This window comes from Megalops cyprinoides, chromosome 23 (genome assembly GCF_013368585.1).
Source record: "Megalops cyprinoides isolate fMegCyp1 chromosome 23, fMegCyp1.pri, whole genome shotgun sequence".
Classification (NCBI taxonomy): domain Eukaryota; kingdom Metazoa; phylum Chordata; class Actinopteri; order Elopiformes; family Megalopidae; genus Megalops; species Megalops cyprinoides.
The window spans coordinates 18,901,370-18,915,427 of NC_050605.1; the positions used below are offsets into that span (position 1 = coordinate 18,901,370).

The 14,058-nt window shown below is 40.3% G+C and overlaps 2 protein-coding genes and 1 non-coding gene across 3 annotated transcripts; 2 read left to right on the plus strand and 1 right to left on the minus strand.

Moving 5' to 3' along the window:
• Nucleotides 1–194: 194 nt before the first annotated feature.
• Nucleotides 195–5,050, plus strand: LOC118770304 (60S ribosomal protein L18a). Its single transcript, XM_036517900.1, has 5 exons — nt 195–289; nt 1,452–1,631; nt 2,060–2,189; nt 3,890–3,999; nt 4,915–5,050. Exons 1-5 carry the CDS (start codon nt 272–274, stop codon nt 5,005–5,007), a joined length of 531 nt encoding a protein of 176 aa, XP_036373793.1. The 5' UTR covers nt 195–271; the 3' UTR covers nt 5,008–5,050.
• LOC118770780 lies at nt 3,182–3,312 on the plus strand. Its single transcript, XR_005004574.1, has one exon. It is a non-coding gene; the product is annotated as a small nucleolar RNA SNORA68 (small nucleolar RNA).
• Nucleotides 5,051–8,292: 3,242 nt separating the features above from the next.
• LOC118770729 (parathyroid hormone-related protein-like) lies at nt 8,293–13,629 on the minus strand. The gene is made up of 2 exons (XM_036518494.1): nt 13,523–13,629; nt 8,293–8,725 (listed from the first exon to the last, which is right to left on the minus strand). Exons 1-2 carry the CDS (start codon nt 13,627–13,629, stop codon nt 8,293–8,295), a joined length of 540 nt encoding a protein of 179 aa, XP_036374387.1.
• Between the last annotated feature and the right edge of the window lie 429 nt (nt 13,630–14,058).

The window sequence follows — 14,058 nt, forward strand, 5'->3', positions numbered from 1 at the left end:
TAGTCAGCTAGCAAGTTTCCAGTTATCTAGTGTACAACACCATTTCAAGTTAGAGGAGGACAATACACTGATCTATTATGTGAGTTTGTCATTTTCGAAAAACAGTGAGACCTTTCAAATGAGCAAATAGAAGATTAGAAGCTCTTCATCAGTGCCACCGCGTTTTTGTCAATCATCAATATTTTTAGACCCGCCCTTCCTTTGAGCGATGACGTAGGCAGTCTCCGCCCTTTTACTTCCTCTTTTACAGTGGCAGTCAGCGAGAGGCAACATGAAGGCTTCTGGCACAGTATGTAAAAAAAACGTTAAACTGCTGTTATACATTGGAAATGTGTTGTCGTTCTTCCCTGTTGTTTTTTATAAATATAAAAAAAAAATCATTTAAATGTCTAACAGCTGATCTGATGAGGCTCAGAGACAATTTAGAGCGTTTTTTGTGTAGAATTGTTTGTGCTGGCAACATGGCGGTCTAGATTTCGGGTGAGCGAGATTGCTAACCATGTGGTGTAATGAGACCCATTGAAAAAGCCGGATCGGGCAATGATACCCCCAGCCGACCAACGATGTATGTGACACCTGCCTCGTACAACGACAGATTTATTTCGGAATTGAAAGTAGTGTAACATCGGTAACTGAAAATGGCTTTTGAGAAACACGGGCCTCATGCTCCATGTTAAAATACAGCTAACGTTAGCTCGCTAATCTCTGTCTGTTTAGTCTGTCTGTTTAATTCAGGAGTTAATCAAAACAGACGGATTATGACAGATTAGTTAACTGCCTAAGTAGACAATGAAAAAACAAGAAGCACTTAATTAAACGAAGTGGGAGCTGTCACAAGACTGTCTAGTAAGGTGCGTTTATGTATGCATTGTAGATTGCTAGCTGACCAGCATGCTATGTTGATTGCTTTGAGGGTTAGTAAGCGATTTATTAGCTTCTGGGTTTACTAACGTAATACTGTAGGATTTAGCTCGCATAGGCTAGAATGAGACATGATTCTGTCTGCATGTAGACTGCTGTAACATGTTAGTGGTGTAAGGACAGTGACCCAAAGATCATAACCGATAATGTCTTATGTGGTGAGTCGCATAAGTCAGTAGGTAGATTGTGCCATACCTGTGAGGGTGAAATTAAAATTTCACAAATTTATCTTCAACTCATTCTACAGCCACATTTGAGGGGTGCACACTTCTATACTTTGGAGATGGCAGTTTAACGAAGGGGAATAATGCAAGGCTTCCAAATTCTGGTCCCAGCGTGCTACAGTACAGTAAAGTGATGTTTTTCCAAATGTCTTTAAACCACCAACACTCCAAACAGGTGTGATTGGGTGAGTGGCGGGCTGTGGCTAAAACCTGCAGCCACCTAGTCCTGCTGGCACCTGAGCTGATCAGTCCTGCTGTCATGCATCACAAAATAAACACCCCTCTCCTCTCCTCTCCTTTCCTCAGCTTAGGGAGTATAAAGTCATTGGGCGCCTGCTGCCCTCTGCCAAGAACCCCACCCCTCCCCTGTATCGAATGAGGATCTTCGCCCCCAATCATGTGGTGGCCAAGTCCCGCTTCTGGTACTTCGTCTCTCAGCTGAGGAAGATGAAGAAGGCGTCTGGGGAGATAGTTTACTGCGGACTGGTACGTATGGGGGGGTGTCAATGGTTTAATAATGTAGTTTATTAGGGGCAGTGTAACATAGTGGTAAGGAATAGGGCTCATGTCCAAAGGTTTGCAGGTTTGATCCCCGCTGAGACACTGCTGTTGCTGTTGTACCCTTGGGCAAGGTACCAACAATTGCCTCAGTAAATATCCAGCTGTGTAAATGGATAGCGTGTAAAATTGTAGTCTATGTAAATAGCTTTACAGGATAAGAGTGTCTGCTAAGTGACAATAATGTAATGTAATGTTACAGTTTAGGGTGTCTTAGCCTCATTCGAAGCCCATAATCCTTGAGCAGTGAATGTTGGTGACATATCGCAATGTGAGTTTAAGACACCTCAAAGCGATGTGTGCGGCGTATGTCTTCCGGGCGTGAATGTGACAAAGGGCGTGTTGTGTCTTCCCAGGTGTTTGAGAAGTCTCCCCTGAAGGTGAAGAACTTTGGCATCTGGCTGCGCTACGACTCCCGCAGCGGCACCCACAACATGTACCGGGAGTACAGGGACCTGACCACCTCCGGGGCTGTCACTCAGTGCTGTAAGTGCTGCTCCTCTGAGCTGGGTCTCCGCCCACGTTGCACCCTGCTACAGAGGGCTGAAACGGAGACCGTGCTCCATTAAGCAGTGGCAAGCTAAGTGCTTCCCAATGTATGAGTGTAAAGACAGAACCTTTTGAATAACTGTTTCGGTAATTTATTTGCTTCCGTCATGACACCAGTTTCACTATGTAGCACCTAAGAAGTGGTGATGATGGGGGGGAAAAAAGAATTTTCTGTGCTGTAACGTCAACATCACTGATTTAAATGACTTGAAATGAAGCAGTTGTGGGTCAGAAAGCCTGTAATTAGATTTTCATAAGTACTCATCGTTTGAACGCAACAGCATATTCTTTCTAGTCGTAAATGCTGTTTGACTAAATCATTGGCCTTGAGAAATTGCTGGCTTTGTTAGTGTTTCCTCTGAGCTACCCCTAATTTCATGTTGCAGATAGATTATAGTGAATGGTCCATTCAGCTGGGCAAAGGTTTGAAATAGTGTGTACCAGTATTTCTTCATACAGTCACATATCATATGTATTCAAGGATTGTATCACAAAGGTATCAGTGGAGAGTGGTGTAAAAGAGAAAGCTTGCACAAATCCTTGTCTCTACAGGCATCAGTGATTTCACATCTCTTGATTGACAATACCACATTTCAGATTCAGTGTTGGGTTGCTCATCCATGTTCCTTCATGTTAACTTAAAACCTGCTTATGAATTAATTATTGTTGGAAGATGAAAGAGGGGTGTTAGTTTCAAGGGCCGTTTTCAAGAGAAAGCTTTATGTTACTTATTTCAACTTAGACTACTACCTGTCAAACAAATCTGAATGAAAGACAGCGCGTGGTTTGATAATTCTATGATAAAGAGGTCCGTATGATCGTTGTTTTAGATGGTTCTTAAGTCAATGTATTACATAGTGAGGTAAACCTGACCATTCGTAAACCTGCAATTGGCATACAATGATATGAATGATTGTGAAGCCACGGATTATGCACACAAACCCAAAGGACATTATAAACCTGTGTGATGCTCTTGTCATGTGTGCTCAAATCAAAGAAGCACCTTGTCGCCTTTCATAAGCTGCTGTGCCAGTGGAAGTGAAATCAAGGTTCAACACCAAGGCTTGTATGCTGTGATGATGGCCAGATTTGCATATCTGGAGATTTACAGTATTCATGGTATGAGTTGGGCTGCCATGCACAGTACCAGTCAAAAGTTTGAACACATCCACTCAGATAAAAGGAACATGCTTTCAAAAACATTTTGGTCTAAAGATGTGTGCTTAAATGCTTGAAAGTTGGTTCTTAGGCATCAACTTCTCTATATTATATATTCTATTCTGTGTCTGTGTATGAATTTCTTTCCAAACAAGTTAATTTTAAATAATTTTTGGCTACTTTAAAATCTTATATTTTAGATTCTTAAAATTTTTATTTAGATTTTTGTTTTATTTAACACTTGGTCACTGCATAATTCCATTTGTGTTATTTGATAGTTCTGATGTCTTTACTATTATTATAAGATGAAAAAAATAGTAAAGATAAAGAAAAACCCTTCTATTAATAGGTGTGTCCAAACTTTTGACTGGTACTGTAGAACTTACCAAAGCTTCAGAATTTGGATCGGTGACATTAGCGGTTCACCTCCTCTCAGCCTGTTGAGTGTCTGAGTTATTTGAGCTGTGTGATTTTTGTAGACCGGGATATGGGGGCCCGCCACCGCGCTCGCGCCCACTCCATCCAGATCATGAAGGTGCAGGAGATCGCCGCTAACAAGTGCCGCAGACCTGCGATCAAGCAGTTCCACGTGAGTACCAGCCAACCGCAGACACCCAACAACTATGTCCACCACAGTGTCTGTCAGTGTGAAATTATGGGAAGATTTCTGCCCCAGTGTTGGATTGAGGGACTAAGATTTATCCTGAGTCAGTCCTTTTGAGGCAGAATCTGCTGATTCCAAGGGTAATATGGCGATGGCTGTTAGTATAGGGCTATGAATTGTCTTGTAGTTCTTAGTGTGACTATTTGACTGAAGTATAAATGGTTGATGAAGGCTGGGTATGTCACTGGGTTGGATTTCTAATAAAATGTAGCTTTAAGATTATTGACAGACTATAGGCTCCCAAGTGGCTCAGTCAGCAGAGGTGATTATTTATAGTGCATAACAGTGACCGGGAACCCACAGAACAAAGCCGGTTTGTTCTGCTGGGGTAGCAGTGGATTTGTCTGAAAAGTTTTATTGTTTCTGAACTCTCAGGCATACAGTAAGAAACAAATAGATAATCTTAAGTGGACACTGTCCAGAATGACTGTTATCAGATGAAAAGAGCTTACTCCCCAATGAATTGTTATTTTTTAGATCAAAAGGTATCAACTTACTGCTGGTAACTTGTTTGGCATCATGATAGGAATGGCTGGGAAAACAACAGCAGTAAGGTCTCTCATGTATTGGTTAGTGAACTTGTAACCAGCGAGCTGAGTGTTCATAATCCAGTGTTAGCATTAGCTGTCTGGAGAAGGTGCTGCAGTTTTACCCTTTAGCAGAGTACTTAACCAACACTACTGAGGGATAAATCTGTGTGCTTGAATAACACGTGAAATGTCTGCGATGGATATGGGCAAATGGAATCATGCAAATGAAATGCTATTGCTTCCGCTGGGATGCTTTGCCTGTGGTCTGCCAGGGTGGCTAACCTTAGACCTCTCCCCTTTCTGTCCCAAGGACTCCAAGATCAAGTTCCCTCTGCCCCACAGAGTCCTGCGCCGCCAGCACAAGCCTCGCTTCACCACCAAGAGGCCAAACACCTTCTTCTAGAGGAAACGGCAGTACTTTTCACAATGATGACAATAAAAAAAATTAAAAAAAAAAGAAAGCCTTTCGCTATATTTTTGCAAGTGTTTGCTACAGAATCATATCTTGTTGGAAGATGCATCACTGTCAAGGAGAAAGATGCACTAAGTGTATTTGATATACAATGCAGTTCTACTAGGAAAAGACAGCGTGTGTATTAAAATTAAATCCACATGCTTCAAAAGCAGATCTAAGTTGTTGAGATCTGGTATTGAGGAGAATGTGGAATTGATAACCAATCCTTCACACCAGTGCCAGTCTCCAGTACTGCTACCATTTTGAGCTGTGGGTATACTCTATCACTTGCCCCAGTCGTAACCCCAACCAAGAGTGAAAGTAAACTGATGTGGTCAGGTACACTGCTTCTTTATGAAAAATGTTGCGGATACCCTTTGCTTATAACACATTTGATACAAACATTAGTGAGTGTTGTATTACGTAACATTTAATTATTGTAGATAAATTACCGAATTACTGTCCTGGTACCTGTGCTTATTAGATACAGGGAAAAGGTAAGAGTGGAAGACAACCTATTACATTGTCAGTGTGCCTTTGAAGATGTGTCTACAATTCTGCTGCCACAGCATAAAGTTAATAAGTTGTGGTTATTGCAGATGCTGTGAGGTCAAATTGATACGTCATTAGTAAAATCCGATTTGTCATGTGTTTTTACCATGGAGAGCCGCATTCAGTGTTTGTATCAGCACATTTTTCTGATACTTTTGCTTGTTTTTGAGCAGTTGAGTTTGTGTATTTGTAGCAATGAAACGTACCTGTATGCAAGGGGTAGTTGTGCCATACCAGTAAAAATTTCATTCTCTCACCAAAATAATATAATCAAGAGTCATAGGAGGTAACACGGTGTTGGACTGCTTTCAAGATGACTGATATTTACCTGGATGTTTGTCAGTGTAACTGATGGGATCATCAGATTCCTGGATTGGATTCGCATGCCTGTGGCCTAGATTTGATCACGTTTGAAATGCAGAATGTATCGGCTATCTGTCATTGATGTGAAAGATAACCTATTTTTAAAATAAGTGACATCCTTAATGAATACAGTCTTGATCCACTATGTATTTCTATGCCTTTGAATAAGATTTGGGATTATCTCTGAAAGATACTTTTTCTGGGTGCAGATATGGGTCTGAGGTTGGGGTTTGAAATTAAAAGTTACGTAAGTCAAGAATTTCAACATAAACCCCAAAATGAACAGGATCCAAAGTAATACAGTAATGCTAAATGTTACGTTAACGAAGACGTACAGCGATACGCACTGGCACTACAAACTTGTAATTCTTGTCATGTCTGTGTCACTTACATGAATGTAAATGCAGGCAAATATGCCATTACCCACAGGTTTTTCAGACTGAATGTGTGTTGTCTCCATCTGCTGGCATGTTGAGGGACTGCAGCATGCCATGAGCAAATAAGACCCTTTACTTGATTGTGACTCTGAAGATCATGTCTCACATATGATTGCCAGACCTTTTTCCCCAAATTAGTTTGTGATTGTATAACTTCATAGTTTAAAATACATCCCGGTAACTTTGTGATCATTTTATCAAAAGAATCTTGAGAACACGATACATTCTGCGGAAAGCGTTGATATTCTGTATGAATATGGACAAGCTCAGATGTGGGTTAACAGAAAATAATCCACGGCAGTGTAGCATTGTGGTAAGGGACAGGGCTTGTAACTGAAAGGTTGCCTGTTTGATTCCCTATTGGGGAACTGCTGCTTTACCCTTGGGCAAAGTACTTAACCTAGAATTATCTCAGTAAATATAACAGGTAACATGTAAAAAACTGTAACCTATACAGGTCGTTTTGGATAAGAGTATCTGCTAAATGCTAATAACGTATTAAACTAGAAATAGAACGGTTAGGCAATATCTTTTCATAGTAGACGTAATTCTATGGTGGATAATTCTCATTCTATAGTGGACACAACGCGCTAAACTCTACACGTTCAGCTGATTCAATGGTTATTAAATTAGAGTGGAACTGGTTCACTGTGGTTCTGTATGTTGAGTTTGTATGTTGTCAAAAGCCATGGAAAAGAAGCATGCAATTTAAAAATGGTTGCAAATACATGTTTAATTTTTTTTTTTTTCAAATCAGGGTGCTCTGTCAGTGCTAAACAGTATCCAGTGATAAAGAGTTTTATTTATGGACAGTGAAATCTAGCTTGAACACAAGCGTCATTGAGCTTCCCAGACAGGGAATGGAAGCAAAACCAACGGAAATTAGACACACATCGGGTCAGAATGAGAAAGCTTAGAATGCAGGAGGAAGAAGAACCAACTTCTTCTCCATAAAAGAAAACCGCGAAAGCTTAATACCCAAATATGTGATTTAACAAACTTTCTTGAGACAGATACATAATGCACTATATATTTATCGTGCTTTATGGTCATGAAGTGCATTATGTAACATAAATAACGAAATTCAACAGCTCTCTTAGGCATTTAAAAATAAATACAACATTCATAGAAAATAAATTACCTTACATGTGACATTTGCCTTTGTGACTTCCATTCTACACACAGCATTGAAACATGTTTTATTTTTCTTATCATTATGGTTCATTCACAATATTTACACGCAATAAATATATTCTTTTCCTATTACTTTCTGCTTAAAAAAATGATTGCAGTTACAGAATATTGCAGCATGAATCTTTGTGTGTCCCAGTGAATTGGAATATCTTTAAGGATCTGCAAGAAGAAAAAGAAGCAACAGGTAGGTCAGTTTTTCTGTACATTTACATTGCATTTATTAGCAGATGCCGTTTTCCAGACCATAGGCTAAAGTGAACACTGGAATTTGCAGATAATCTGCCTTTGGTGCTCCGTATTCTGCTTTCTGTCAAGATTATTTGGTGTCTTACAAAAGAAGTCACAAACCCAGATTAGTTCATGACTTTGGCTAAAACAGGAAAGGCAAAATATGAGGGTTAAACTAAATAGAATCATTTAAGTTTTAATTTGTAAGTAGTATTTACAAAATTACAGATTACAAAACATTATTTCCATTTTCATATGAAATTTTATATTGATATATATTTTTGATTTTATATGCAATAAAAAAATTACAGTTTTAGGATCACTGTTTTGTTCACCGTGCTGTGACGTTACAGTGGAATCACTTACTTATGTTCTATTATGATGGAAGTCGCTCTGGATAAGAGCGTCTGCTAAACGCATGTAATGTAATGAATCAGAGAAACATTTACCTGGCAGTGTTCTACAGCAGTGTTCTGTGCAGGCGTGGACAGGGCAACCTCCCGGGGTCCTGCTTGAGTGACCGCGCCGTCCTCTTCCTCTGCTCACGCAGCCGGCGCCTCCCAGTCCTCCCTTTCCTCTTCCTCTTTCTCTTGTTGGCGGCTTTGAGCGGCGGGTCCTTTCGGGTCTCCTGGGACAGGGCGGCGCCCTCCTCTTCATCCACCTGGCTCCACGCAAGGTAGTTCTTGGCACCGCCCATGGTGGGTTTTGGGCGGAGGGTGCTGCCGTCATCCACCCCGCCGGTGTAGACGCCCCCGCTCCCCCACCCTAGCGCGTCGCGGGTCTCCGCTGTGTGGAGCTCCTCCAGGAGCTGCTGCAGCCACATGCGACGCTTCAGGTCCTGCAGAACCCGGCCCCTGTCGTGCATCAGCTGCGCGTGGGTCACCGTCCTCTTCCTGAGAGATGATGGAGAGGAGGAGGTTAGCCTGGGGTTCAGCGGAGGGAGCCCGTGCCCAACTACAGCGCCCACTACGGATTCCAGCTGCACTGATGCTGAAACTTTATCAAGTTATCTGTGACACAGACCTGAAGAGAATTGAGCGTTAAATCTTGCTGAATCCTTAATTAACAGGTTAATAGTTTGTTTAGAAAGATGAGCTTTGCTGGTGTGTCTGATGCAGAGAAGGAAGCATGATTATGTTTTGATTTTATTGCTAAAGGGTCTGCTTCCAGAGATGACACTGATGGACTGTGTTTATCTGTAGGGTGTCATCAGGTTAGAGCAGTGTTTCTCAATCCTACTCCTGGCGGCCCACTGTCCTGCATATCTTCTGTCTATCCTTGCTCTATCTACCTGACTGAACTCATCAGTGGCACTTTTGATTAGCTGAGCACACCTGATTTAATCAAGCAGCAAGGATAGATAAAAGATACGCAGGACAGTGGGCCTCCAGGAGAGGTTTGAAAAACACTGCGTTAGAGGTTGCTGGATGTGGACACCCCAGACATTTCTGATCCCTGAAGAGTACACCGACTTAATTCAACATACTGACAGGGCTTGTTCTTTCCAACAGATAGGGTACATCTGTCTCTTTCTGAGTCTTTTTTATTTATTCCCACCAGATTTGGCAATCAATTGTTTAAATCACCTCATCATCTGTACGCAATCACTACAATGACTAAGGAGATGCTTCACTTCTAAGTCGTTTTGGATAAAAGCATCTGCCCAATGAATACATGTAGTTGTAAATGTAGCTGTCAGCCTCTGGATAGATCACAGTCAACCACAAATAGTCAATTAGTTAAACAAGCCAAAAACATTGATGCACATCTAAAACCCATATACTTAAATTTCCTTAAACATACAGTGCATTCATATGTGGCATGATACACTTCCTGTGAAGCTTATTCCTTGGATTGCAGATGCTAACATAAGGTATAATTTTCTGTTCAACAGTATTCACTTTTTGTATGGAATTCAGCATTTGTCAGTGGTCTTATGAGCATTTGCACTTCAGGTAAGAAGTATATTTTATGAGGGTAAAAAGCATGAGAATGTGCCACATTAGAAAGACTTGTCATTTTTCAGGAATTACATTACATTATTGGCATTTAGCAGATGCTCTTATCAACAGCAACATCAGTTACAGTTTTTTACAATGCTATCCATTTATACAGCTTGATATTTACTGAGGCAATTCTGGGTTAAGCACCTTGCCCAAGGGTACAGCAGCAGTGCCCCAGCAGGTAATTGAACTGACAGTCTTTTGGTTGTAAGTCCTGCTCCTTAACCAGTATGCCACACTGCCACCTTAGAATTAAGACAGGAATTAGACACTGTGTTGAGGCAGTGAAGGGGTGAACAGGATCCTTGGGTATGTATAGCGTAATTAAAATGAGGCTGTGATAAAATTTCACAATACCTTATTCTAACCACAGTTTTAACAACTGTGTCAAGTTTTTTTTGTAAAAAAACCCACGAAAGGGTAGATGAAAGGGCAGCAGTGCTGGTCTTAGGCTTTACACAGAAAGATGTTTTCTTTGTAAAGCCTGATTTTTTTTTCTTTGTTACATTAAAAAATTGTATGTAGATATGTTGCCATAGGTTCAAGTAGTGTAATTCTCTCACCAGGTGTATTCACATTGCACTGGAAAGAAGAGAACCACACTTATGTTCCCAACTGAATACATCTTAGAACACATCAGGAGCCAGTCTCAGTTCTGATGGAAACTGAATTAATTCTGCAAGTGAATTCTGAATGGAACTGTGTTCATAAGATGCATGTAAATTAGCCTAATGATATCTTTTCGGTGGAGGTCTGGTTGCCTTTAAAGGGAAATGTTATCTCTCCAAATACAATGGCCAATAGAGTATTTGAAGATGCTTCCATCCTGTGCTTCTGCTTAGTGACTTATTGCCGTTGATTTAATTCCTGCTGCTGTTCAACATCTAAAAGGAAATTCAGCTGTGATTTTAGGATTCTTCTGTTCCTAACTGCCACACTTCAACACAGAAAACGTTGTATTATAATGTATTATATATAACATTCTTCATCATAAGTGAACATTCAAAGGAGGCAACTGTTCATATAACCATTGTATATAGTTACATTAGAAGGTTCTATCAGCATGTAACACTCATAAGAGTCAAAGTAAATCATCTTAGACCATTCAAATACATCTGAGTAAGAGGCAAGGGAGGGGGTCCAGTGCATTACTGTGAATTGGTGCCCATTTTCTGGGATTGGGAGTGACACAGGGTGTGGAAGCATCTGACAAGAGTACAAAAAGGCTTGAGTGAAATCATTAATCTCCTTAAGTCAGAGGCCTGAATCACATGGCAGTGAAAATTAAATGAGGTGGATTTACATTCAAAAAATGTCAAAATAAAATTATTTTTTTTTCAAATGATTGAGGCATTCCCGTGAAGATAGCTTCAAAAGGTAAAAACACAACAATGTGTATTGCAACAATGTTTTCTACCATTCGATGACTCAGCTCATAGTCGGGATTAAATGTTACTACATGTTATATGTTTTTAAGAGATTTATTTTTCAGAAAATATGTAGGTGTTGGAATATATCAAGGCTGGGATTTACTGAACACAAAAGCAATTTAGTGTTGAAATTGGCTTTGTTTAAATAGATGCAGATATTTTGCAGAACGTTCAGTTCTGTTTTTCCAAAAAAACAAAAGAAAAAGAAAAGAAGAGAGGGGGCGTGATGTCTCTATGTCTTTGAAAAGCTAACCTGTACCTTCTTTAACCTTTAATAGGCTTTGCTTCAAAATATTCCCCACGGCACAGCTGTAGAAAAGACAGAAAAGCTTGCAACATCCTGAGATGGCTGGCATCCAACAGAATTTTTTTCCCTGGCCTACCTGAAGTTAATTGTTTTTCTCTGTTCTCGATTAACTAAAAAAAAATTGTCTGTGTTTAACTCAGCCACAAGAATGTGGAATTTCATCCAGCTCTCTCTGGTCTTTACATGTGAACCCATCTTAGAAATTTGGCAGAGTCAATTACAATGTCAGTATGGCTTCTGACACTGTCTGGCCAGTTGCCAGGTAAACTGGTTGCTTGGTGTCTGCCTCATTTCAAGTTTCCATCACAGTGCGCAGGGTTACTTGATGACTTTGTCATTATGAGGTGTCTGTCATTGAATGGAGGCTGTTAAGTTAGATTTATTCCCTTATACACAGTGAAACAAACCTTGATAAGATTCAGGCTTAATAAAATTAATTTCCTTTTAATTTATATATCAGGGCACGCTTATATATCAGAGTATTTTTGTACGTCTTTTTATATTTCTACCCAACTGCTGATGACAGCGATAAAACAATGATAATCTCATTGCTTGTGGTATGTTTCCCACCAAAAAATGCAAGTATTGTTAACCCTTCTCTATTTTCCCAACACAATTCATTTTATCACAGTCTTTTTTTATTTGATTTTTTTCAAGGATAGCATTCACAAATTCACGGAGGATAACAGGTGCCCATGAATGTCTCTGCTCACAGGCCAAGATGCTCTGAGCTGCAATATAAAATATTCTAACCTATTTTGTCTTGCATGTTATATATACATGCATGTTACAACAGTCACTCTCTCTATAAAATCTTTTTTCAATGCTATGATGTAGCTATGAAGATGCATGTATTTTGCGTATTTATTAAAATATACACCTTACTGCAAATATTTTTACGGAACACCAATGTACTTTCAACACCTCCTTTCTTAAGAATGAGAGTTACAAAATTCCATCAATTCACACTGCCTTAAAAAATTAATTTCATATATGCCCATGGCAAAATATTTCTCATTTTTTAACCAGAAGAAACACAGAATTTGTGGTGAGACGTTATCATCTACTTCAGCATAACCATGTGAACCATCTGGAGGGGGACCTTGGCTATACAAAAACAGAACCTTTTTCAGAGGGCAACACCATCAGGTTTCCAGCTCGTCTGACCTGCTGTCATGTAGTCTCCCCATTCCAAGTCATGCGCTCAACACGCTGTACCCCTGAGATCCAGGGTTCCAGGGCCCGCAGCCTCGTGGCCTATCGGCAGCGCTGTCCCCACCTCAGTGGCGACTGCTGGAGGTACAAAGCGGATGGCACCGGGACGGGGACCGTGGAAGTGCGTCAGCACAGGATGTTAGGTCAGCCGATAGGAGGGGCGGAGAGGAAGGATGTTTCTGTTTTTAGCAGACAGCGGGAGACCTCTGTCCACCCTCATGTGGAAGGGCGAGTGGAAGCAAAGCACCCTTACTGGAACTGCGAACGAGTGCTGGAGGGATCATACGCTTCAGATCCTTCAGATCCACTGCCGGGAGCCTTTATACAAGGGCCTTTTTTTCAAACAACCAGCACACTATTAGAGTCATTGCACCTACAGCTCCCAATATGGAATAATTTCTGTTCATGAAAATAATAAATAGTCATTCCTATTCCTCCTGCCATAATCATCTTCGTCATCATCATCATCATCATCATCATCACTGATAGTAATAAGAAATACCAATAACAGTAATGATGATTTTATTATGTAATATTACATTATGTAATATGAACATTAATAAAGTATGGAATAATCATAATCACCACTGCAGTTTAGACATTTATATATTCTACTGAGCCCTGGAAACAATGGAAAACTGCATACCCGCATCGTTTTATAGTGACACTGGCGACAGAAATCAGTACGTTGGTGATTCGGTTCACACAGGAAATGTCCATGAAAAGTTGACTCACATTCTGGTGCTGAGAGCTTCAGCGTGTCTCCCGTAGTGAACTGCAGGGGCGCAGAGCAAGAACACAGCAAAACTCCACCAATGAATCAGTCTTCTGGAACACGACATCCTGGGGGTCGGCTCCTGTAGGAAGAGAGCATTCATTATTTAAAATGTACATTTTCATGTATTTTTCAGCAATATTAAACCCAAACAGCAAAAAAAAAAAACAATTTGAGTATTTTTATCTGTTGATGTATTTTATAATACTCCTGTGTCAGCTTGTTTCTTGTAACTGGTAGATAGCATATAACAATGTCTACCTCAGGTTATAGTAGCCCAGCCTAGAATGCTATTTATAATATTGTTTTGTGTAAATGACCCCAAACAAAGTGCAGATATTTATAGCAACCAAAAAAGAAATATGCTTTCCTGAGGAAAGGCTCTTGGCAATACTGATCTAGGACTAAGACTGCAGGAGATATTAAACACAGGAATCTTCTACAGTTTTGAAAAAAATATATATTCAGCATCTCCAGTCTGGCGCAACAAACCATA

Coding starts and splice junctions, on each gene's coding strand:
- LOC118770304 (XM_036517900.1), top strand. Junction 1,632..2,059: donor AGATAGTTTACTGCGGACTG/GTACGTATGGGG, acceptor GTGTCTTCCCAG/GTGTTTGAGAAGTCTCCCCT. Junction 4,000..4,914: donor CTGCGATCAAGCAGTTCCAC/GTGAGTACCAGC, acceptor TTCTGTCCCAAG/GACTCCAAGATCAAGTTCCC.
- LOC118770729 (XM_036518494.1), bottom strand. CDS start 13,629: ATGTCGTGTTCCAGAAGACTGATTCATTGGTGGAGTTTTGCTGTGTTC. Junction 8,726..13,522: donor GAAGCTCTCAGCACCAGAAT/GTGAGTCAACTT, acceptor ATCATCTCTCAG/GAAGAGGACGGTGACCCACG.